Genomic DNA, 27,149 nt, shown 5'->3' with positions numbered 1-27,149 from the left:
GGCAGTGAGTGAGAAACGATGGAAATAGATGACAACATTTGATAGTGGTGCATTGACAACATGGAGAGGTTTTCCACAGCTCACCTTTAAATCCTCTGTCTAGCATTAACTACGTTACTCTAGTCAGAGACAAATTCTCCATTTTATGACCAACCAGGTAATAGAGTGCTGCATGGAGGACGTGTTTTTGTAGGCCAACCCTGGAAGTTAGCGTCCCACTCGTTCCGTCGACAAAAAGTCACATTTTTGGGGGGATTGATGAAGAAAATAAACTCTATGGCAAACACAGTTTTGTTGAGTTTATGGTACTTACAAGTTGGGTTCATCTGTTACTCTTCACAAATGAGCACAACTTTCATGATTTTTGAAGTGCACTCGGCAGAAGTAAAAAGCTAACGCTTCAAAATTCACAAGAGGTGTATTTACTGCTGTATTTTATATCGTACAGCAAAACTATCGCCTGAGCTTGTGTTAACCACAGACCTTTTTTCAGTCATGTAACCATAAAACACATTCATAAAACCAATTGACTTTGAGAAACCGAGATTTTAGGGTTTCTTGGAGGACTCTAATAGGGGCTGATACCGTGCATCCAATACAGCCACAATAAAAGACCTCGGCAGCCTTTTTGTGGCCGTTCGCCAGCTAAGTAACAGAGTACACATATCAGTTGAGTAAGAATACAAGAACAGCATCAGCATCAGCGCCTGGTGTACGCACGCTGCGTCATCGTACTACTGACCACTCCAGAGTGCAACATGTCAACTTTGTCAAGACCAGGAAGTAGATCTTGCTGCAACAACACTGATAAACCTGAGCAGAGCCTTATAATGGGGGGAGGGAGAAGATGGAGACAGAGACTAGGGAGCAGACACACAGGATATATGATGTTATCAGTAGGGTTTCAAGAAGGTTTAATAGGCAGGAGACATTTAAAGCCAATGTGACACACTTCTGTGGTGTCAGCGAAGCTTTTCTTACCTGTTGAAGGTACTTGAGGGCGCTGACGTGTCTGAAAACACAAAGAGTGAAACACAAGATTTAATTACGCCGTGAAAAGTAATTCACAACTTTGTACACAAATACGTTAATCTTTCTGCAAGGCTCATTAAAATGATCTAAATTATGCATGATAGAGAAAACGCCATCAGAAGAATGGTTAAGTGTGTAGCAGGCCAAGGCTGCTGTGTTTAATAGGTTACACGAGACACTCGTTTAATTGGCTGTCAGATACACACACGATGAATTAGCTAAGGAGCAAGGGAGATACAGTTGGAAGGAATAGGAGAGTAGATATAAGGTTATGAAAAGACAATACATCAGATGTTTGTGTGTGATGAAAGACATACAGGGGAAGTGTGCCAATGGGGAAATCCACGAGCGGGGGGATACTCACAGTCTCTCTGAGTCGACGAGCTCTTTGGCGACGTAGAACGCTCGCGATCGGCCATCAATCTGGGGGACAGCGAGAGAGAACAGCGGGAGGATGAATGAACACAGCGAATGTTTAAAGGCTCTCTGTGGACACTTTTATAGGACATTAATGGGAACAGCGACGCAGCAGCCAAGAAGACCGGTGAAAAAAGCAAATTCACTATTTTTTCTAGAATTTCTTCTGTCAAAATAAGACAGATTATTCCATTAAAGGACTGCATAGACATGAGGGCTTTCTCAAATACAGGACTTTTAAATGCAGATACATTATGTATGAGCGGCTGCGTGTGTGGCGACCGCAATGCTGCCCATTGATTGAGAGGCTAATCACAGGGTCTGAAAACATCCGAGCCAAAACATAACATTGAAGCCATTTAGAGGTTTACCGGCAAGGCTCCTGTACTTTGTCAGTGTTATTTTTTCCTACGTGGGCCATTTCACAAATGCTGCATCAAAAGCACGCTGATCCTCATTTCCTCGAAATAGAAACAAAACACAGTTCCATTAAATGAAACTGTTCCTGAGGCCAGCTCAAGTCTCTCTGATCCTCTTTTCCTCTCTGTTTTTTTCCTCAATTTATTGTGTTTTTTATTATTTGAAGAAGAAGAAAAGAAGGAAATGCGTGTCGCATGGTGGGAGCTGTGGCCTGATATTTTTATGGTAGCAGGACGGGTGGAGTCCATCTCTGATCTACTGTAAAATGGTTGCTTTTTACTGTACGGAAGTCTGGGGAACTTGAGACGGTACATTCCAGCATGATCTCTCTGGACCTTCATGTCCCACATAACGCTCCAGCAAAGCAATGTAGGCTTGTGAATGTAAGCTATAGCTTTCATAATCATCTTCCCATCGAAATGTGCACAGTAATTATGCAGGGTTCTGTTGCTCACATGCTATGATGTAATTTTTATTCAATAACAACTGTCCAATCTAGGGCCTATTAATTGGACTTCATCATTTGATCATGTTGAATTGTTGTGCCAGTTGGGAGCTCAAAGGATTGATTCAACCACCTTCTACCCTGCTTTCATTTGTCTCTGAGTGCCATATCTCACCTGACTGTCATAACTCGGCTCAGCCACCCCCTCTTCCTCCTCTGACGTACGCCCGTGGTCCTCGTCCGCTGACAGCCCAGCAGAGACGGGGTTCAGTGGGAAAGGCTCTGTGTAGGCACTGCCAAGGGAAGAAAAGGCAGTATGAACACAGCAAACAGGACCAGTAAATATTAATATGACTATAACACCATTTACACTACAGCATGTGTTAAACAGCATTGCTTTAACCGTAGAGAAAGACACTGAATATTTTCAGTTGGGGTGGAGAAGGAGACATTGATGACACTAATTCCAAATAGCAAATTTACGGTAAATCCTTGCAGCAGCATAGTCTCAAAACACTGAGCAATATGTCCCCTATACTATAAATATACACTTTTCCTGTGTGTGTCTCTGAACATTTCCACTCCTCATATGGCGTCCTCCAGTGGCCCACTGTAATCTCTTTCATCATTAGTTCTTTTCACAGATGGCGCCATTGTGTTGGTACACTGGTAATCCTTTTGTGTGCTGCTGTACCTGAGGGGGGCACGCTATAGGTCATTTCACATGTAATCCCTTTAAATGCTACCTGTGGTAATTATTAATGGCCTCTGGCCCATTAAGACCCATCCAGTATGTTTGACCAAACTCACATTGCCACAATGATAACTGGACAACAGATATGCTCAAAGCAGCTATAGGACAGCTTGTCGTTTGATTTGTTGTAAAGAACAAGTTCAGAAAAAAGAAAAAGATTTTAAAGTTAATCGTGTTACTTTGTCAATAATTGTCAAACGAGTTACGGATTCTACTATCAGTCGTTTAACAAAAACATAATCTGAGATATTTTTCTTATCGATTATGGGTTTTAAATACTTTTGAGCAAAAATGCCAAACGCTCTCACGTCACGTAGGATTTACGGGAATTGTGATTGTTTAAATTTTTTTCGGGCATTTTACAGATAATAATGAATGTTTGTCCTGTCCTGATGTCTTAAACAGCTCCCTGTGTGTGTGTGCAGAGAGTAGACGGCTATTAGAGGACCAAAGGTTAACAGAGTTACCCAACGGACTTCATCTCCATTCAGTCGCAGTTTATGAGGCTCACACACACACACACACACATTGGGTGGGCTGAAGAAAGCATCTACAGGCCATTACTCATGTTTGACCTCAGAGCAGACAGATCAACCTGGTGTGGGCTCCTGGGTGATGTTGGGAGGGAAAGAGAGCAGAAGGGATGGGTCTTCGTTCAACTCATTCTTAAGGTCTGATTTAGTCTGCGAGTGAGGGGAATTCCTTCATGTGTTCAAGAAGAATGCACCGCAGATTCTCACCTTCACCGTTTCACCCGAGAGCACTGACAGCACAGTCTCTGAAAACACGCCTTCCGTGCTGTAATGGAGGGTTCTGTTCAATCTATAATAATGTTCCCCAGAAAAGCACAACAGAAAACTGAAAAACAATTAAATAGTTGCTTCTTTGAATTACATGTCACTTTTCTTCGACAGAAAACAATAACGTTTAAAGTTGAATTTCTTCTATACCAATATAGGTAATTTCCTGCCATAACAATCCCAAATATAGCGTTAGTTTAGCTCCAGTCAGCTTCAGTTGATAACGTGTCCATATTCAAATCGGCGAATATGTAATATGGTAATATGTGAAGCCCTTTAACAAGACCATTAAGGTGATACTATTATTCCAGCAGATTGCAATGTCTTTTATAACATGGCAGAGTTAAATCTACTGTGTCAGATTCCCAGCTCACAATGATTCTCTGTGAAAAAGACCAATATTCCACTATTCTCCTGTGAATTTGATGATGCCTGTAATATGTAATTCAATTGAGCTCAACCGTCAGTATTGAAATATGTATTAGGTGCAATCAGACGGGTCTTTTTCAACTTGTAATGGCACTATTGTAAGAAATGGGAGCAGCTGAATAGGTTCATTAGCCTGCCAACTATAGAAGAGGTGATGAAGAGATTGTGGGTAGTTTTAAATTGTTTGCTCCTTTCAATGATGATGATTACATGTAGCCTGTGGCTGTTGTGCTGCTGCTTTTGTGACATTGTTTGATGAAGTGATTTGTGAAGACGCAGACTGCTGCTGTCTCACCTTTGACGTCTTTGGCTAATAATAACCCCACATCTTGGGATTCAGGGCCTCATAAGCAACAGTGTTATAACCTCTACTCACTTGTTTAACCCACTATGCCACTGTATCAAGAGTACTTTGAGGGTGTATGAAGTGGGAGGCTGAAGGCATTCCTGGCAAACGGGAGCAACAATAACAGCAGACCTGGCATTCCTGGCGGAACCACACCTCCTCTTGTTGTTCCAGGGAGAGTCTGTGGGAACCCCTACTCCTCCACGGTGACCCCCTACTCCTACCTTCGCCCTATCTGTCCTCTCCTATCTCCACCTCCCTGCCTCCCGCCAGTGCCCCACCCTCGACCTGCATTTCCTGTAAACAGACTGGTGGGAAGCTCCTAGGCTGGACACTTCCTCCCCGGGGATGACCTGGCAATGACCTCAGAGCGCATGGCACCAGGCCTGGCGAGCCAACGACACGCCCCGTCCATCACCTCGCCACACAGCACACAGCCACCACCCAGTACAACAATGTACTTAAGATGGCTCCCTCATCACTACTAACGCTAACATAACAGTGGGTGGAGGAGCTGTTTTAGAGGCCATGGCAGGGCTCTGTCATCACTCTGAAGAGGTTTGTGTTGAACTGTTTGGAGTGAAAATTAGACCAAACGGTAAGCAAGAGATGTACATGTTTGCATGCATTAGCAGTATCATGCTGAACATAACACCGTAGCAGCACTAAGTTGTAACTTAGTGTGCATGAACATATATGCGCGCACACACACACACACACACACACGCACACACCTTGGTTGGGTTTGAGATGAATCATTAGTGTGCCGGTTCTTTTTCCATTGTACACTGCTTGCTAATGAATATGTCTCCTTGCATACATGTTTGTGCAGAAGTAATGTCTGAATGTTTTTATACATTAATCACACAAGGTGGAAACAAGCCAAGCCTTAGGAACAGCAACTTTGTGAGTTCTTAAAATGCATGTCTGCTACTGTAGGCACGGTCCTTTTGTGTGTTGTGCTCTGGGGCCGCTGGGGCAGCAGCGATGTCAAGCTTTGTACAGAGTTTATTGTAAGACGTACACACAAAGGCAGGGACAAACACCTACGCTCACTACACATGACTTGCATTGAGTGTATACACACATGCATGCACTCACTCTCAAATAAACATAAAAAGCCCAGTATAGACACACCAAAGAGTGGCCCTGGCAACAGAAGCGTCTCCGGGGGGAATGCGGTGAAGGCAAGGCGACAGGACAGATAGGTTCTTTGCATCATTGTGAGTGGTGTGAGACTTCCACCACACAATGATGCACATCGATTACATTACCGGGAGAACAAGAGCCCTCACTGAGGGACCATTGTCTGGGAAATGGAAGGGTTTTAAATGTTGAGATATACGTAAAGTGTAAAGTACACTGTAAATAAACAGTAAGGAAATCATGGTATAGTGTCTACTGCTGCACAGGATGACTGGAGGAGACAAGCTTTATGGGTGTGAAAAGTTGTATAAATGATTTTAACTGCAAGCTGAAACCTTTTCTACATGATATAATAGTTACGAAAGACAGTATGTAAGCAGAATAGAATGGTGAAATAAGCTGGCTGCACAAAGAATATAAACAAAGTATAGCACAAGAAATAAAAACAAATGCAGAAGCATTTTGCCCCAAGATTATCTTAAGCCTTTCAAGAAGCTCGTGGTAATGGCCTGTCTCTTTGACTACACACAGGTCATCAAACACAACTATTTTATTAAGACTGGGGAAAGACTGTAGCCCGTAGTGGCTAAAGCTGATGCGCAGGCCGGGGTAATTTTGTACAGTCTGACCGCGGTGATTCCTCACTCTATCACACACTGCAGTAAATCCTGCGGCCCCTTAAGGGTCCAATGAAAGAGAAGCACTTGGGAGAGAGCTACTTCAATAAAAGCCCTCCTAAACTTAACAACAAGTGTCAGGTACAGGAGAGCAATTACACCAGAACTGATCTTGCTCCCTTTCTCCCATTCTTACTTCCCCCTCCCCCTCCTCTATATGACTTTATCGCCTTTCTCCCTCTATTCTTTCTCTTCTGCACCTTCATATTAACAAATCCCCTCCCTTTGCTCTCTCACATTTTCTCATCCTTCTCCACCTCCTTGTGTGAAAGGAACTCCCCCACATTTCTTCACTTTTAATTGCAGCCCATAATGACTTTATCTAGTGTGAGGAGTAACCTGCGCTCTGTGAGCTACCCAATCGCTATGACCTGTTTTATCACCTCAGAATTGCATGGGAAGCAGCAGCACCAGATGCGACCTCTTAATCCACCAAATGAAAAACAGGAGTAAGCTCTCCCACCAGCATTGTCCATCTTCCCAAAGCCAGTGATGCCTGACACAGCAAGCTGCTCATCTCTCACTGAACACTATTCTACAAGAGGGAGATCCGATTCTACTCAGCCAGGTGCCCTCCGCTCATCTGAGATACAGTGTGGGAATATTCGTCAGCTGTTCAGGGGTCAACATTGCCCTTCTGAGGAGATAGGTCCAGGCCAAACAACTCAGCTATTTTAAGAGGGGTTCCAGAGATAAACATGCTTGCTTCTTTTATAGACTACAACGTGCAGGAGATGCTGCTTTGTTTCTATAGTTTAATCCTGGCATGTATAAGAAGATTAGCTGTAAAGTCATTCGATCCTAAACAAAAACACATTTCAGGCTTATTATGTTGAAGACATCTAATCTAAGGCTGCAACTGAGGACTGTTTCCTTTATTGACTTATGCAGATTGATTAATTGTGTGGTCTATAAAATGTCATAATGTAGTGAAAACTTAACATTCCAGTTACCCAGAGTGCAATCTGATTTCTTCAAGTTGCTTGTTTTGTCCAACAGTCCAAAACCCAAATGTGTTCAAGCAAATATTTACATTTGAGGAGTCGAAACTAGTTAACATTTGGCACCTTTGCTGGAAAATGGTTTCAATCGACTATCTCTAATCTTAGTTATGGATAGTGCTGATTAATACGTAATATTTAATACATTAAAGGGTCAGTATACCCAGGTCTGTGGTATCCAGCCATGCAGGTAATTTTGGTTTTATTTGCCCAGACTTTAAGAGATCTCTGAAATTTCTGCTTCAGCCCCAATACAATTAAGGTGAAAAAAGTTCAACAGCAGTTTTCATTGAGAGGTTCTTTTGGGTCCAGTGAGTTGCAGACATTTCAGAGAAACATCTCGGCAAGTAGCTGTATGGCTATACCACTAAAGTTAAAACATGAGATAATGTAATATGTGTTTTTTGCAACTTGAGTGAATCCACCCTTTCAGGTTAACTTAAGAAGATACAAAGCCATTTTAACTTTACAGAGCTTTTACTTTACCTTTCAGTGTCGTCTTTTGATGTCTGGGTTATGCCTTCAATCCCAGGGAAACTGTTCATATCCACATAGCCATCATTCTCATTGCAGGCGACTGTAGTGCGATTTGGGTCCTCAAAAAACTCAGTGACAGTGTGGGATCTGGTGGGTCTGACAGGGATCTGGATATTCTCATAGTCTGAGCTCAAGGCAGGGATGTTTTCATAGTCTGAGGTGTCCGCACTGGGGAAGGAGATGGAGCGGGGTTTGGTCAAAGGCAGTGGCATGGGGGAGCGCCGAGAACGCTCCTCGAAGGACTCCACTCTGGAGACGCTTCCGCCATAAGCTTTGGGGTCACCTTTCCTCCTCTGGTGGTCTTTGTATAGGACAAAGGGGGATGGCAGTTCTAAAGGACGTTGCTGGGGGTTCACAATGTGGTTCTGAAGCTGAGGAGAGCTGCCGGTGCTTCTACGATCAAGCTCTATGACTCTCCCGGGGCCGTGGTGGCTGGACTCGGAGGAAGAACGAGAAGAGCGGACACTTCCATCGATGAAACCCTTCGAATCTGTCTTCCTCTTGAACTTGAGCGCCAGGAAGCGCTTGAAGGAGGACTTCTTCTTAGGTATGTCGTTGGGATCATGCTGGATCAGGAGGGATGGGGAACTCTTGGTGACTGGTCTTTTAGTGATGTATGCCAGCTCAAAGGGTGGTGGGATGTCCACTAGAGAGGTTGGCGTGGAAACACCACTGGATGATTGATGGCTACGCTGGGAGAAGCTTCCAGAAGAGGTTATGACACATGGTAGAGAAAGCGTATCATCTTTCCTCTTCATCCGGATGCCATCCTTCAGAGAGTGGTTGATCTCTGTGGGAGTGGTCAAGGTCAATTCTGGACCCTCTGCAGATCGGGAATAAAACAACAAACGTTGAGACTTCATAGACGGGATCGAACACTTGACCCCAGGCTGCTGTGAATCGCTAAGTGGTTCGTTGTTTTTATCTAAGGCCACTGTGCAGTAGTCATGAGTCTGGTACTCCGTCCCAGTCTCCTCTGGTACAGTTTCTGGGACGTAACCTGGAACTTTCCCAGAATAAGAGCGTGATCGTGTGACAATTGTCTTCCGATCAATTGTCAAAAAGTTCTCCCCTTCTGAGTCAAACCCCGCCTCCTCGTATATATGGTCCTCGCCGTCTGAGTCTGTGTCCTCATCGTAAGGCACAATATGGCAGTCCAGTTCCTCAATGTCTTCTTCAAAGGCTTCAGTGGTGTGGGCAAACACTACCCTGTTGGTGAGCTCCGGGGTGCGGCCTCCATCTAGGTCTGCTGGCACTGTGATGTTGCACAACCTGAGGCGAGGCTGGCAGCTCTGTCGCTGGCTGAGGAAAGCCTCGTCACGTTTAGCCGTTCTCTCTTTTGCACTTTTTCCTTTAATATGCTTCTTTTCCGTTTCTTCCTCTTCGTCATCATCGCCTATCTCGACGTAATCCTCCGATGAGACACACTCCAGCTGCTTGTCTTCTGCTTGAAGGCAGAGTGAATCGTCAATATCTGCATACTCATCTGCTGACTCGCTGTCATTTGCTTTGCCTTCGTGCTGATTCGACTCCTCTGTGCCCTCCTCAATCTCACCCTGTTCTGAGAAGGCTTGCTTATCCTCTAGCTTGTCCACGTCATCTGATGTCACATAGTAAGGTTCCTGGTTAGAAGCACCTTCCGTTTGCGGTTCATTTGAGGGTTTGTCATCAGTATCATCCTGACTCCACTCTGGGTCAGCGGTGCCGGTCATATCTGGTGGAACAGCTTCGATGAACGAATAAGGCCCAAAAACATCCTCAGTGCTGGATGTGAATCGGAAACAGCCAGAGAGGTCCTTGGTGGCCCGTTCTGGTTGCCATACCCCTGTTTCCCCTGTTTCAGCTGGGTCACATGACTCACATGTATCACTAGCATCATCTGTGGGGCCAATCACATCGTAGGGATACTCCTCAGTTACAGTTGGAAGCACACTGAATCCAAATGCAAATCCTCCAGCTTCTAGCTCAGTCTCATCTGTGTGTAAACAGTGCACAGAGTCCTCACTTTGTTCACTGTCTACTTCATTACGTCCAGTATCATTGTCCTCATCACCCTGACTGAGGGATTGTGGTTGGTCAAGATTCTGTTTCTCCACATGTTCGTGTCCTGAAGAGTCACAAACTATGTCAGTTTTTTCACTAAAACTTGGTTCCTTCTCTTCCGCCTCCTCTCCCGTTTCATCCTCCATCTCAGCAGGATTAAGTGAAGGCGATGATGTTTTCTCATCATCAGTGTGATTTCCAACTGCAGGCTTGATGAAGTCATTGTCAGTGTTTTCATCCTCAGTAGTATCAACATTAGAACCATCATCAGCTTCGACTGTGTCCTCAGAACCAATGCGGTTGCCATCATTATCTAATATATCTACATCTTTTTCTGTTTCCTCCTCAATTTCTCCTTCTGCTATGTCCTCTTTGTCATTGTGCCCAGTGCCGGTGTCATTAACCCCATCCTCGCTTTTCTCCTCTTTGTCCTGGTTCTCCGCAGCCATTTCATGAAGATCCTCCGTCTCCCCATCAGAGTGAGCCAGGTCTCCGTTACTCAGGCTCTGTAGGGGGCAGGACTCCCCTTGTGCATGAGGCTCATACAGGGGTCTGGGGGCGACAGGAGGTTTTGGATGAAGGACAGGGGGACACTGCCTGGACATCAGTTTGGACTGCACTTTGATGGTCAGATGACTGCGAACCTTTGGTTGAGGGACTTGCAGTTGATTTTGAAAATCTGTGCAAAGAGAGTAAAAGTTAATTTAATAAAAAGTAAAAGATACTTAAAATATTTCTACATTCTTTTACATAATATCAGCTTACACAAGGATAAAAATGTAGGTCCTGCTTTGGTATAGAAGAGGAAGTCAAGTCATGTACAATAGTCAGTGACATGCAGAATGCTGCAGGGGACATTATCAGCAGGAAAAACAACAGAGCCACAGGGTACTTAGAGGAGGAACAATAACATCTCCCTGTCTGGGAAATGACACATGCAGGTTGGATGCTTATGGCAGATTAAACAAATGATGGCTAATTGCCATCAAAACCTTTGAAGATGATTTTGTTATTGGTCCTTATATTCATTTAAATATATTGAAATGGAAACATGAAGGATGATTTACAGCTTTAATCTGAAATCACTACATCCTGCTTTTGACAATGAGCGTCTATATGTGTTGCTTTTGAATTTAGACTTTACGTTTAGTATCCAGTTAAAAATTGTGAAGTCATTATAGAGCACTTCTTGCAAAATTTAGAATTGTCATGAAACACACCCCATACTTAATAAAGTGTGTACACCCCTTGTCTCTTCCTGTTATTTAGTACCTGCCCTGACGCACATCCTATTAAACCCTGTGTGCACTCTGGCTATCTCTGAGTGTTTCTCCCTCTCTCCCTGTCATGGTCTCTCTCTCTCTCTCTCTCAGTCTAATATGAGCTTTTGAAGAAACTGCCCTTCTTTGCCATATAGCTTTCCGCCCACAATTATACATATTTTTTCTCTATTAGTGTCATCCCGCTCTTTCTTTTAAGATGCCCAAGTTCATTAGCTGCTCTGGCAGAGCCTCCTTGGACTCCGCACAGGATGTCCATGGGGGGAGGATATTAACGCCATGGCCCCCCATCCCTCTTCCATGAACCTCTCTAGGAGTACAGATTTTCACAACACAAATGGACTTCCTTCTCGTCATTCTTCCCTGATTCTCATGAAACATACTCCTACTGCAGCACACACACACACACACACACACACACACACACATGCACACACTTTTTTTCTGAAAAGGTCCTTTGAGTGCGTCAAAGAACAATACAACTGGAAGAGAAAACAAGGGTCCCGCTCTGACAAAGCACCCAACTGCAAACAACAGGATATGAATTATGCAACAAGAATTAAATTAAAACAAATGTTTGAAAACAAAGGAAGAGATAGACACTGGGACCTTGGCTGTGCCAAACTCACAGGATATGATTTCAGACCCTGTCTCATCATGAAATGTCACCCGTTAAGTCTGAACATGCCCGTCTAAAATACAATGTGACAAGGCTGTAGAACAAAAATGAGACATTGTTTTCAAAATAAATGTTTCCTTTGACAGAAATCACAAACAAGAGAACTATTTTAAACTATATTTTCACTTAATAAATTCACAGGACACTGCACTTGCAAGACAGGTGACCTTCTCTGTCTAATTTCACAAACATGGATTATAATCCTAGCTCTAACCCTATTACTAATCCTAGAACAGATTTCCCCAGTGGAGTCTTCCATGGAAAGCAACTTTATCCAGTGCTATGGATTTAAACTCACACCAAATTTCTGTGTATAGAATTCATCACATTTGCATTGTTGTTATGGTAAAAACCATGCACCATCATTTCCATGAAAATGTATCTTTACCTATGGCGTAGCCTAACTAATACAACAGGCTGCATCAAGTTGCATTGGATATCAATTTGTATGTGAAATAGGTGGAAAATAAACAGTGTTCAGACAGGATCAACCAATTTCAAGAATTACACAAAAACACACCTGCACACACACTCGCGCTGTCTCACTTTGTGTGCTGTGAAAACATTTTAAAGTTTGCTTTCCGGACTCTTAACATGAGCATTAAATATTAAAAAAAAAACCCAACCTGTGTTCATTATGGGGCATCATCATCCACGGGAACCGACAGTTATCCTCATGTTTCCCCACACCGACCGCGTCGCTCGAAATGACGTGGAAACTTAATCCAGATACAAACACATTGCGGGAAAATCAAGCGGTAAAGAAAGATTTTCGGATCATGTTGTTTGTTTTCTCCAGTCAAAGTCTACTCGTGCAAGACGTCCGTTGTTCGCAGAGTTGCAGCGGAGCTTTCAGCCGGCGTGCATCATCCCCAGTGCTGATGCTGCAGTAAACTGGTGCGCTCTTGTGTGGAAACGGGAGGTGCTGCTTGGCGCTTCCTGAGGCAGGACCAGCCTACAGCACGGCGCGCGAACCAAACCCACTCTCTATATGTGTCGCTCAATGCACATCATTACATCTGGGATATTGTATATTCACATCTGGTCATGTTCCGTTTCAGGACACTGCTCTACAGATGTGGGGCAACGGTGCTGTGCCATATTAGAGGCGGAACGGTTTGACACCAAATCCACTCAGTGTGAGAGATTTGGACTAAAAATATGAGACTATAAGCCCGTGTTTCATTGTGATGATGGCCAGATTTAAATCTGCTTTTTTAGATCACATCTTTATGCTTGGAAGGACTGGAACACATGTAGAGAGGATCATAGAGTATGTATCAGAAATCAAGCATATATTCTCCTCAGCGTTTTCTCCAGCCTGTTTTGCTATGCTATTATTTCCTGAACCAGAACAGTGCATAGAAAGGTTCCTAAAAGCAGTTTCCAAATACAATTTCTCTAGGACACCAAAGCTTTTGCTATTGGCAGGGCTTCCTGGCCCGGCATCTGTTGCATGATTGAATGAATGCAAGCCTTTAAAAACCTCTCTTCATAACAGGAAACCGCTCTCCCTGTTTCCTGCACAACAGGCAACACTTCCTTAGCAACAGATGGGAAAGGTTGGCGGCGTTAACCCCTTAGGTAACCTCTCACAGAGCTGATTGACTGGTGCTGTGCAGAACCTGATGGTTCGAGAAACAAGACAAACCTTGACCAGCTTTAGTCTGGGACTCAATGTGGGCTTTCAAGGACAGAGGCACCTTGTGCAACACGGGGGGGGCTGATCGTCTCCCACTTTGGGGTTTTTCAATTGTCAGCTCCCAACGCTGGTTAAACACCCACACCTTGAAGGTCAAACAATGTAGCAGACTTTGGGGATTTTTCCAGCAGATTTGAAATGTAGAGAAGCTCAACAGAAGAATCAGCTGTGCTGTAGCACCGCGGGGCTCTGGTCCTGGCTGCTGCAGCGGCATACATGCCCATACATTATACACACGGCAAAATTCCCACTCCAGATGGTTTGGTGCAGGAAGAATTTAGCACTGCTGCAGGTGCAGAGCTCTGTCAGACTCAAAGAGGTAGTTAGAGAGAGTTCATGTCATAATCACCTCATGTTATCTTTACAGTATCTCATTAAATGCTAAATATAATGATACCATTTCTAAATTACTAAAGAGGGTATTAAATCTGAAATAATTTCTGTTAAAGATTTGCCCATTGTGTTTGCTGCAGTAATTAAGCTGTTTATTTGTGTGGATAGGATGCTGAATCATGAATTTTGCAATATGCTACACCACCAAAACAATGATATCACTGTGAGTCAATTGTTTTGCTCCCACGTAATTACCATTACGGAGTGTTGATGCCAAGACCATTTCTAATCTGTCAGTAGTAGCACATTTATAGCTGCCATAAAGTAATCTTTTGTTTTTGAACTGGATGACTAAAGATAGCTCCACTGGACTTTTAGCAGTGCCAAATTGCCTCTCTCAAGAGTATTCTACTCACAATTGCTACATACAACCTTTTTTTGTTTTTGTTTCATTTGTGCAAAATATGTTTTGCTTTTGCAGGGTGTGCAAATAGAACCTGTCACGAGTATTGTGTCATGTGGCTGCAGAAAAGAATGGCTTTAGGAGTAAATATCCCTCCAGATGTGGCACAGACGGTCAAAACATGTTTTTGGACGGAGGACACAAAATTTCCTGGACCGCCTGTAGCTGCATGCTGTGCTCTGTCACCCCACCTGGAACATGACTTGACTGGGAGAGAAAAGGGGAATGGAGACATTAGGAAAAACATGCCATAGTAGCAGGGGACAAACAGACTCTATCTCCCCTCAACTCGGCTGCACACACAATGCCAAACAGGAAAGGGATCAGGGAAAGGGGTCAGCAACTTGTTCCCAGAGCTGAGACAATCTATAAACACCTGCATTGCCAGCCACTGGACACTGCACTCAATGAATGTGCTGAGTGTTTTTATTCCCCTCTGAGACTACAGCTATGTGACATCACACTTTAATGCTGCTGATAACTGGAAAGCACATGCTTTGGGTTTTGCCCCCATTGTGGCACAGTGTGTTCTCTAATGTATGTCAGTGGCGGCTTTGCAACAGAGAAAATATTTCTAAGAAAAGAAGGCACTTAATCACGCCGTTATGCAAACTAGCTATAGTATAATAAGTTCAGGTATTGATCTATGTGATACTCAAGGGCAATCAGGCTTTCGCTCTTCAAAGTGATCCAAACACCTTTGTAATTGGATGGCAAAGCGTTTGACTGCTGTAACGGATCAAATCATTATTGACATGTTTTATTGATTCCTAGCGGTGGGACCACAGCCCTGAGCTTTAGATTCTGATAAAGGGACTTCGGAGTATAGGATATGTGTATAAGAGGACAATAGACAATAGACATCAGACTTTATTAAAATGTCAGAAAACCGCACAGGCAGAGTTTATGTTCAGATTAATGGAGTTTGGTTGTGTTTACAAAGAACTGCGATAAGATAGATAATGCATTATCACACAGAACCACATCAACCGCTGGGGCCAAAGAAACTCAAGTGTCTTTATGCAGAAAAATAGTTTTGTGTAACCTGAGTGAAATAAGAAAACCCTGTTGTCAGCAGTGTATACTCCACTCTCCCAACAATATTAAGCCAGGATCCCCTCCCACCAACCCCCAGTGACTGCTTTTGCATGCACACAAGCACACACGCACACACACACACAAACCCACCCACACACACACACAAAGCGTTGCAGTAAACAGGTGGACCATGGAAGTCAGCACTTACAGGTTTAATTCCCCACAGGGCCTTCAGAACTCCAAAGCAAATCAATGAAACTGGCTCATATCATTGTTGTCATTTGAATAACAAAGACGCATTATATTACATTAAAAAATGTCTGAGGCGTGTTATTGTTACAGTGCTGTAGTCATCACAATGTGGACTTTCCCCATGTGTAGGCACTTTTTAAAAATGATTGAGAGTTATATCAGTGGCTCATTTGATCACATTAACTTCTAATTTCAGAAGAGCTGTTTGTGTTAAGTCTTCGAACCTGACCTAAGATAAAGTGGCGGTGCTACTCCATTACCAAAAAACAAAGTATTATTGCTCAGCAGTAAAAGGCCACGGCTAAGGCACAATAGCTGTCACACTGCCGTTAATTAGCCAGAAGCCAAGAGAGTAGGTCAGACTCTGATACCGGATGAAGTGTGTTATTCTTTTTCTCTATTGCTGCAGAGACAATCCTCCGAACTGCACTGTAAAAACAATGATTTACTAATTCAAAATAAAAACTCACAAGGAGCCCTATAAAAAAAAGAAGCATTTATGTCCTCTCCAAATAAAGCACAATAGCACAGTCAAAACATTATATACTGGGGTTTTTGGCATCACAGATTAACGAGCACCGTCAAGGCTTTTCATAGTGAGGGACCATTGAGTTAATGTGGTCTGTGTCTCTGTAGGGTTTTACTGCATTATATATTTCCTCAATCTCCACGGTGAGTTTGTGTTTACCATTTTAATGGCCTCGAACACTCATGTCCCACGTGGCAATACAACACACAATCCCCACATGAAATCTGCTCTGAACATAAGGTGTATGTGTGTGTCCATGCATGTGTGTGCTGTGCATACTGTATGAGTGTACATACAGCAAGTGTGTGTGCGATCCACTATCGCCACTCTGGTTGTGCACAGGATCCCGAAAAAAGCCCGGAGCCAGAATTTACTCCTGCGTTTTGAGACTGGAAGGATGCAGATACTCCTGCTAGTGAAACACACGCCTCTGGCAGAGCTGTTGTACAGTCTCACGCAAGTCTAGCTGTGGGTGTAAGCAATATTGTATGACTTATGTAACAACGTGCAACAGAAGAAACTGTGTGATTTAAACCCATGTACAAGGCTGTGTCCGTCGTAATGCTGGAGTGCATTCACTGTAGAGCAAAAAGCAATTATTCCTTTGTGATACTTGACAGTTGCAAAATGAAATATCGTCCTTGGAGGTGTCACATGAATAAAAAAAATAACACACAATATCAGCACAAACCATAAGTCCTCTGATAAATCAGTACCATTCATTGTGAGCAATGGCATGTGCATAAATTGTGTGCGCTTCAAAAAAAAAATGATACTCCCACGCACACATCACAAGAGGGAAAACAAATCTGGGGGCTTTCCAACTTCTTGTGACAATGCATGTTTCATCACAGATATGCACAGATATGAGGGAGCGATGTGATGTCTGTGTGCATGTGTGTGTGTTCACTCAGCCCGGCTGTCCTCGCTCTAGATGGAGGCACCAGAGTGTGTGGAAAACACAGATGGTTGTTGCTTTTGCTTCTTCCGCCAGACCTGTGTGACCTTTTTCACAAAGATAACAGGGCGGTCTCTTCCCCCCCGCCCCCCCCCCCCCCCCCCCGCCCAAAAAACAGCCAGACCTGGCAGCTCAGACAGAGGACTTCCTCCCTTCGAGCTGTCTGATAGAACAATATCAACAGCCAGCACCACAACCTCCCTTTTTGTGTCTCCACCAGGCTTTTGTTTTGGAATGATTAAGTCCTTTCAAATCAAGACGGGTCTGTGACAGACAGGAAATGAGAGATCTGCATTAAAATAAGAGATGTAGCCATCGCGACAATGTGAGACCCCTTCTAACTCGCTGGTCTTGTATATTTTGCACTCAGAGGAGACTCGCTGTTCATGTCATGCAACACATGTGCAGATCATAAGTTTGAGCAAATTTTGGAATTGAAATCAGAAAAAATTGATTTGTGTTCATCACAAGGAATTTGAATTTAAATTATACAAACTTGGCCTCCACTTTGGATCGTTGTGCTGTTTCAATTTCTACTCACACTCTGCATCTCTGTACTGTGTGCCTCAGCTTTCCGACAGCAAGTGTAGATGATGTAGATTACTTTAATACATTCCATGTGTTTTCAGACTCCAGAGATAAAATCATTAAATTATATATCTTAAAGGATAAGACTGCACATGAAAGAAAACTAATGAAAAGACTCAAACCAGATCTTTTAAAATGGGTCACATCTGTTTACTAAAGAAAACTCAATAAATTCCATTAACAGCTGGGCACTGTATATTTTTTAGAAAATGTTACTCCAACGGGAGTAATGAAGCATTTCTTGGGGGTTATTTTTAGCTGTGGATCAATACACCTTTGAATTTCAAATAGATATTTTCAGCATTGTGACGGTGTAAGTGGGGTTGACTCAAACTGCCCATGTTCATGGTGATGAAGGGACATGTCCCCCAGTGCAACAGCGTGGCTCGCTGGTGTGTTTCTAATTTTCGGACAACAATGGAGCTCTATGGCACAGAGGAGTAAGCTGTGCAAACACAGACAGTATTTGTAGTAGCATCAATTAATTGTTGGCAATTTTGTTGACAATACAACATCACCAGTCTTTTTCCTTCATCAGTTTTAATTCTTATTTCACCTTTAACTTCACTTCAGCCAGCTCATTTTCTCCTCTATATCTATTCGGTGTTTGTTTTTGTCTCCTTTCTGAATGTATGTCGTGCCAACTGATTGACTGTAGGTCATTGTGATTGTGACTATATTTCCCTGGACATTGATGTCCAATCTGTGAACACAAGGTGACCCTATAGGAGGCTGTTATGGCAGCATGTGGAAGCTTTTCTTAATATATTTGACTGTTAATATCTATTTTCCCCCTTGTTTTTTCTCTTTTCATTGCCATTAACATCCTCATTCACGTTGTCGGTTTCCTTTCTTTAATTTCTTTTCTCTCACACACCTACACAGTGAAACACTCTCAAGGGACATGAGCGGTCCTGTCCTGTCGCTGGTCAGATATTTTGCTGAGGTGGTTTAAGCCGGGCTCTCGTGTATTCTCATGCACAGTGAGCCTCGAGGGATGAAGGGTGTGGCGGGGGGGAGGATGCTTCGTGCACAAACTGCTGGGGTTTTCTACCAACATCAGCACAAACGGCCTGGTCAATTTTCATTTATGGAAGAAGCAAAACCACCAAAGTGTGTAATATGCTTCTGCGTGTATATTTGATCGTGCGATTTATCACGACAACAATGCATAGGTCACAACATTGCTCCAGTCCGTTGGTGTGGTTAAACTGTCTCTCAATGGGGAGCAGAAGAGGGCGAGGACGCTTACGATTGCATTATCTATAAGTAATATCTGCCCCAAGTGATGGGTGTCATTCTCAAACAATCAGCAGCTTTCACTCCTATTGAGACCGTGTGTTTCCATGGCAACCTAGAGGTCAAAAGGGTCGGCTCTGATACAATGAGCCACAACCGATCGTTACTGTCGTCGCAACACATTGGCAGGGTTATATTGCCCGAGTTGTCATTATTTGGTGCGGCGAAAAACCCTCTTGCTCCGTCTCCTGGGACTCACTTTCTCTGCTCACCCCTCATTGACCCAGCGGCCATTGTCTGTAATGCTCACACTTGTTCCCTTGAGAGGGGTCTTGGCCCTGCTGGATCATATTGGTTCATGAATCCAGCACTGTGGCGCCAGTGCAGTAACCGAGATTTAAATGTCAGGTGATGGAGCCACTTAAAGCATAAGTAGGTAATAAAGATATACTGCTGTCGAGAAAGTGTCTTTTTTAAGCGTTGAGTGAGTAATTTGTGAAATATTTGGTAATATTCCATGTGTGTGTGTGTGCATGGGTAGTTTTTTTCATTGTTCTTTAATGAGGTTAAGTGGCACCTGGAGGTTATAGCAGGACCACCAATGTGGTGCAGCTATAACCTCCAGCTGTATTGTATGTTGATGGGCATGGCATACATTCATTTGTCATGTTTTATTCAATTAAGTTAGGTTCTCCTGTTGTGAAGCCAAATTCAACCCAAAGTACTGAGCCGCGGAAAAACATATCTGACTGTTATTGAGAAATACATGTTGCACTAGCAGCAACAATTCAGACTAAGCCAATGAAATGTGACTGATTGGATCAACTAGATATATTCAAATGGCATTGCTGTCAATGCACTGAGTTAGCCAGCAGACTGTAATAAAACACAACTGTCAGTGCCATCATTACAGCCTCTCCAGCTCTGCAGACTGCGTCATATTAAACAGATTTAACGTTGGCATAAGGATGACAATGTTGCAAGGCAGATTTTTATATAATAGTTGTATGTATCACTTGAAAATGTAGCTATGAATGCCTCACTGTCATAAATTATATTATTTTGCCAATTGTGTTGGTAATGTATGAAAATAAAAGAGATAAATAAATATAACATTCAGAAAGTACAAGCTTCACTGTTCTTTCCATTGTAGCAGCAATAGGTCCCCACTGTGAGAAAATCTGTACCTTCAAGCAGTATGCACATTTTATGACCTCCATTACAAAGTTTGTGCAAACACAGACATAAATAGGCCATAAAACCGGAGATATCATCCTTGGGGCAAACCTCGCTATTGGATTCCTGTTCTCCTCAGGATGGACACATGCTTATTGTGCTGAACAAACCCCAGCTCCCTTTAGCAACAACACCTTTCAGAATGTTTCCCCTCCTGCCTTTGGGAGGTGTGAATGTGTGTGTGTGTGTGTGTGTGTGTGTGTGTGTGTGCGCACAGGGAGGTGGTCTACAATTATCCACAGCTGCACTTTTCATTTCTCTCGAGGTCAAGGGGTGAGGTCGGCTTGGGTCTCACAGCATAGGTGCGCAACCAGTGTCAGTGAAATGAGATGTAATATGTGGCGTGGCGGAGTGGCTTTTATCAAACCAATGCGTCCTTGCGGCAGACAGTGAGCTGTGGCGGTGAGAGGTGGGGAAATGAAGCTTTCAGTGGCCGCTGAGATGGAACAAGAGATGTCTCGGTCAGATAGATAACAGCAAGCTAACAGCAGAGCCCCTGAGCTTCCTGCAGAGATTGTCAGCAGAGCACAACGTAAATTATAAGACAAACGCATTTGCACCAGTGGGTTGTACGCTACAGCAACATCAGGCTAAAGGGGTGCACATAAATAGGGAATTCCAGCATGTTTCCAAATGTGAAGCATCAAATCTGATATAATCAAAGCACATTTATCCAACAGATTTTTGTTTTCTTCAGCTGTGACCATGTGTCCTAACCTAGAGAGGACAAGGCTGTCACAATCTCATCTCCGATGTGCATCCATTAGCCTACTGTGTGGAATTATAATGGGACAGAGCCACTACAAGGGCAGAGCCAAACACTAACATGATTATGGTAATGACTGCCAACAGCTACACCTCTCAGTGCCAGGGAGATGTGCAAGGAAAAGGCAATTCCCAACAATTAATCAAAACACATAAATAGCCATAATGTCATTGACTTTCACTTCTGGTAGACAAGTGATTGGTGAATGTTGTTGATACTTCTAAAGCTATTCAATCACTGTGACGCATGGAGTTGGAGGTGGGGGGATTTGGCAGGATACAATTCATCATGCCAACATTTAGTTCACACTTTGTCAGCTAATGTAATTAGCTAGAATCACAATTTTACATGTAAGAGATCTGTAGAGGATATTTGTAGCATCCAAATGGCCTGGTTCAATTTCAGATTAAACACTCCCAAGGGGGTCACATTGTGATGACAAACCACTATGGAGTAAAACTATGATTTTCCTCTGGCATGATATGGAAAATACATTGATAATAGTGCTTTTAATCACACAAAGTGGCAAGAAGTCTGAGTACGAGCAAATGTAATTCAAGAACTACAGTCATGCTAGTGGCTCTGTGAAGCTGCGCTTTGCTTGCTAATGCTTTGAGCTAAATGCTAACGTCAATATGCTGATAAAGACAATGTTAGCATGCATATAATATGCATCTTTAATGTTTACCACATTCACAATCTTAGTTTAGTGTGTTAGCATGCAAACGACAGACTTGTCATCGGTAGAGCTTTGCTACTAGCGTTGCTAAAAACATTGTGCATAGCAAAAAAATGATAAAGTGAAAAAATATGAAAACATTCCCTTAGCTTTATGTGTTCTCACATTTATATCATCTAAATACATGCAGTGATTACAGAATGAGCTGTATTTCTCTCAGATGATATCGGATGGATTGGAATGATATGTGGTAAACAATAAGTCTATGCTAATTTCTGAGTGTGATGTTTTAAAGCGTATTATAACAACTATTTATGTGCCTGACAGCCTGACATCCTGATTGGATCCTCCACTGCTGAAGGGAGCAGCAGTCGCCCAGAAAAGTGTAAGTCCCAACACCTCCAGTGAGCCACCAGCCTTTCACAGGAACATCCCACCTCAGCAAATACACCTAGTGATCTAATATATAGTATCTGTGATCACTCGAGCATGTGTTTAAATGGCAGTGTTCAGTACCACCTTGTGCACAGAGACAGATGGTTGCCAACCCCCCCCCCGAGACACACCCTCCCCCTTCCAATACCACCTTCCCATTCCTCCTTTTCAGAAAATATATGCGTTTGATTTATGTTCCACCCCCATTAGCAACTTTCTCTTTTGCTCTTCTTCTTTTAATTGCTACAGTCTCTCACCTTTTCAGCTCGACACACAAAGGAGGAAACTCTACGAGAAGGTGCTGCTTTGTGGGACAGGAGTAAAACTGTAGTATGTGGCTGCAGGCTTTGAGTCAAGAGACAAAGCAAATATTGTGCTGATCCACCTGAGGCTGGGCCCACATTGCAGGGCTGGTCTCCCATCTGAGAGAACTTTATATATGTTTCATATAAACCACCCTGGCAATCCCAATCTCTATTTCTGTTTATGTTACCGGTTTCAGGCAATATGAAAAATCCTCAACCACAATAAACAATGATCTCCTCCGTTTTACACCCATTTGTGTTTTTATCGCTTTCCCTTTAACACATGGTGTGATTTCTCAACTTCAGTATCACCATGGGAAGAATATAACCGAGACAAATATATGGCTCTTATCACACAGTAGCTTAAGGGTCCCCGTATTTCAGCAAGGGCCTGCACTCACAGGTACGTATATAACTTGCAATATCACATAATGAAAAACATGGCATTGGTACACCTGCTCTTATTTGATTTCTCACCATTCATATCGAGGCATGTACAGTAGGCCTTTGTGTTTCTTATCATACGGCGGCAGGGGATGCTTTAGTTCAACACTGAGATAGCTGTAGGCAAGGCATCAAATGCTGGAGATATTTTGGGGCAGATTTGAGCAGAAAAAACAAACAAACACAAGATGAGCAACTGCGATGTGTGTGATCACATCCCCAGAAGCACCTCTCTGTTAATTTATCATGCCCCTGAATTCCAGTGTGTGTTGGATTCGGTTTGTCCCTGAACATCGTAAAGTGGGGAATGGTTTGTGTTTATTTGCAGTGAGAAGACAGCTTAGCCATGATGGAGTTGTATTGATCCTCCATCAACACCCCACATACTAAATCCCCATCTTGACAACTGTGATTGAACACATATTTGCCTGTGGATTATGTGTGATGAAGAAATCTGTGGTCAGCAAATGAGTCTAGTTTTAGAATGAAAATGCAACTTTCAACAAAGGGTTTGTTTTTGTGAAACCTGACATGAAAGAGCAATTATCAGAATTTTGCAGACATATATTTTAAACTAGGAGCTTCCATTTTTTAACTGCTGCCTCATATTTTACTGTAGTCGTGTGTAAAATTGGTAAGTGTGCATTTGTCATTGTTTAAAAACGTGCCTTCCCAAATACAAATTCATTATTCATTCAAAAGGTTAATACACTTAATTTCCATCTTCTGTGGTAAATAAATTTGTTAAAAATATAGCTTGATGCCAAACATTTGTCCCCTGCTGTGCCAATGGATTGCTTCACTCTTAAAACAGCCTGGTTCAACGACTCCAGGAAGACAATGTGTAAAATACAAATAGATACAACTAAAACCTTCAGTGGGCACGCCATGGGCTGTTTAAGTGTCTGCAGGGCCATTAGTGAAGTTAGGTGTGTAAAAAGTTTCTATTTGTTGTGGAAATGGAGTAGACGCCTGGCAGGAGACTTTTACAGTCTTTGAATCAGTGAGCTACATTTTGTGGAGCATTGATGAAAAGGTACAAATGAAATGCACCTGAAACAACATTTCAAATGTAAACCGCGGAATTATAAGAAACTATAGATTAGTCTTCTTGTCTCATTTTAAGGGTAGAACTGAGTTGACCGATTATTCCTTTTAAGGTCCAGTGTGAAAGATTTAGGGGGATCCATTAGCTGAAATGGAATATATTATTCATAACTGTGTTTTCATTAGCTTAGAATGAGGCCTTCATATAGGGAGAGGGTCCCCTTCATGGAGTTCAACGTGTTACATCGCCATGTTACATCGCCATCGCCATGTTACACAGCCACGTTATATCGCCACGTTACACAGCCACGTTACACAGCCAAATTGCACTCCCATGTTACATCGCCATGTTTCTACAGTATCCCAGAATGGACAAACCAAACACTGGCTCAAGAGAGAGCCTTTTGCACTTTTATGTTACCTGAAGGCCTCCGTAGTTCTCTGACACGCTTGTGAAACTGTGGTAACGTGAGCCGTTGAGTGCAAAACCGTAGTACTGCCAGCTACCATTATTATGGTAAAGATGCCCCTGAGCGAGGTGAACGGCATTGCCACAGATTTGCACTCTCACGTTACCAAAGTGGAAAGGAAGGAGTGAGCGGAGGGGTACAACCTCACAGCTCGATGCCACCAAATCCTACACACTGTGCCTTTACGTTTTTTCCCTTTTGTTAACTTCTTTCCCTTTTGAAAGACAAACAACTGTTGGTACCTCATAAAGACTTTGTGCCAACAGTTATGATCAGTAGCAGAACCATTTTCTACTCCTACAGAGGGTTATAAATTTAATGGATCAGTATAATCTCATTTTCTACTTCATTATTAATCTGTTCCTCGACAGCTGTTATCAGGAGGGAATATCGGTTCAAAATTAATGGTTTTATCATGTTTGTTGCAGTCACTGTACAAGCTGGTCATACTGCCTTAGCTAATACTGAACAGACACAAGTATGATGACTATCATGAAAATAATATTACTATTAAGTCTAATCTGTTTTTTAGATCTTACGGTCAAAGATACAAAATCCTACAGGAGAAAGAATATTTTAAACATCATATACTGATTCAGGTGACATTTAATGATGGGAATAACATCTGATTTGAATTTGTCTCCATCCGATATGCACAAAACCCTCTCATACATAAAGCCAACATGCCATGTGAGCATAGCAGAGCAGCAGGACTTTCACCACCACTTTCAACAATTTACAGTAAAACGCACAAAACTATTTCCCACTTTTGTGCTCAAACATGAACTACCTGGCATATGATCCAAACACAGCACGGACTAAAACTACAGCTGTGTGCAAGCAGTTTTTGGAAAAGCAGTAAATCCCCACTAGATGAGGTGTAATGAGGGAGTGCTGGGCTCTGATCCCCTTCTGCCCTTGGCTTAATATGGTAATACCTGCCCCCACTACACCCAGGCCATCGGCCGAGAGCACAACCAGGATTTACTCTCTTTATTACCTCAGCGGAGCATTTCATTTTCAAGGATATTTGGGTGGGTTAGTGGTACAAGCAGGTGGGTGTCAGGACTGGCAATCACTCAGGATGATGCTGGGAGACAGTGACATACGATGGAGAGGGGAGAGAGAGAGAGAGAGCGAGAGAGAGAGAGAGAGAGAGAGAGAGAGAGAGAGGGGGGGGGGAGAGAGCAATAATTTGTTTGGTGATGATGAGGTGCCAGCTGGCCTGAGTTGAGAAAAGAGATGTGTGCAACATACACTTGCAAGTGTTATATGAATGTGTGAGTGCCTGCCTCTGTGTTTGTGTATTATTCATTCAGTATACTAAATCATGTGACGACCATTCATTTCCTGAGTGGCCCACAGGAGCTGGTAAACACCACTTGGCCACCACCTTAATAAATAAATTAGCACCCAAATTGTTTTTAATCAAGATCTCATTTTACTTCCGCTCTAATGAATTCATTATGGTGGGTTGGGGAGAGCAATGAGCTCAACACTGGTTGGCAAGTCCCCCCGCACTAAGGGATCCTCCGTTGTGTCATCAAACCGAGCTCAATCCGTGATAATCACAAGTTTTACCTTGTATCATTCTGATGAATAAATTCAATGTTTGTTTTTATAAACAGGTCTTATTTATCATAGTTTTGGCTATCATTTCTATGAGGTATGATTATACTACACTCACTAAAGTAGTTGCTAAGATCTGGGAACACAGTGACACGAAACATGAACAGCTACATCCAGACAGGTTTATACAAACGTAGTCATATTATTTCAAAAACTTCATTTGAAGTTAAAACTAAAAGTGGGAACACATTCGAAATGTTGGCAATACGTTATCAACAGCTAGCAAACAGTTGCTTATTTAAATATCCGGTAGAAAAGGACCATTATTCATTTGGAGTTGTCTTTGTGTCCACCTGACATCAGTCTTATAGTTGCTGTCCTTTTAGCTCTGTTTTGGTCTCCACCAAACTCTGAGAAAAATATCAGGCTCTTTAGTAGCTTAATGCTCCACTGTGTTCGCCAGCTTGTTGCTAACTTTGTCGTTCTGCCATTTGATGCTGTTACTGAAAACCGCAGTGGGTTTGATGAGAGCGGTGACAGTAAACCAAAACATTCTGGCTGCAAAACCAAAACAATGAGCTAAAAGAAGGTAAATTGTTCCATAGAAACAAATATTGATTATAGAAGCGTTTAACTGTTATGGGTATTTGCAGACAATTCTTTTATTTATTTTTTTATCATTTTACCATTTGCTTTTGATGTTTGGCTAACCTGGGGGTTTCACAAGAGCTGTATGAACATTGTTTGCCCCATCACTTTTTATCTCCATGATCTCACATCGCCAAAATATTTCTGCTAGGAATGATTACCAAAACTGCAGAAATACAATCCAAGTTGTAATAAACTTGGAGTGTCTTTTAAACTGCATCATTCTTGCCATTAAAGGGATACGAGGAATTCAAACAGAATCAAGTCACTCCACCACTGCGATGTTAACAAGCAGTCACATCATATTTTCATTATGGCTGTTTAATGTGATGATAAATTTGTGAAAAAGTGTATTAATGGAATAAATTATGACTCGTTACAATGCAGGCTGCAGATGTACAGCCACCATAAAGATTAAAAGTCAAGAGGAAAACACAAATGA

General features: G+C 42.7%; 1 protein-coding gene across 2 annotated transcripts in view; it reads right to left on the bottom strand.

Annotated features, from left to right (window-relative positions):
• The window catches only part of fgd5a (FYVE, RhoGEF and PH domain containing 5a), a 30,449-nt gene extending 17,340 nt beyond the window's left edge, over window positions 1-13,109 (bottom strand). For both annotated transcript variants that reach the window (XM_031844881.1, XM_031844891.1), the window contains exons 1-5: window positions 12,633-13,109; window positions 7,954-10,726; window positions 2,490-2,607; window positions 1,397-1,455; window positions 982-1,012 (exon numbers count right to left, since the gene is read on the bottom strand). In XM_031844881.1, the coding sequence (XP_031700741.1) occupies window positions 982-1,012; window positions 1,397-1,455; window positions 2,490-2,607; window positions 7,954-10,726; window positions 12,633-12,642 (2,991 nt within the window). In that variant the 5' untranslated portion in view covers window positions 12,643-13,109. The remainder of the gene's footprint in view (window positions 1-981; window positions 1,013-1,396; window positions 1,456-2,489; window positions 2,608-7,953; window positions 10,727-12,632) is intronic.
• Window positions 13,110-27,149: the final 14,040 nt, after the last annotated feature.

The sequence above is a fragment of the Anarrhichthys ocellatus genome, unplaced genomic scaffold (assembly GCF_004355925.1).
Source record: "Anarrhichthys ocellatus isolate YVR2014 unplaced genomic scaffold, GSC_Weel_1.0 scaffold1, whole genome shotgun sequence".
NCBI lineage: Eukaryota > Metazoa > Chordata > Actinopteri > Perciformes > Anarhichadidae > Anarrhichthys > Anarrhichthys ocellatus.
The sequence above is the reverse complement of the archived record's forward strand: the minus strand, read 5'-3'. Positions and strand labels throughout refer to the sequence as shown.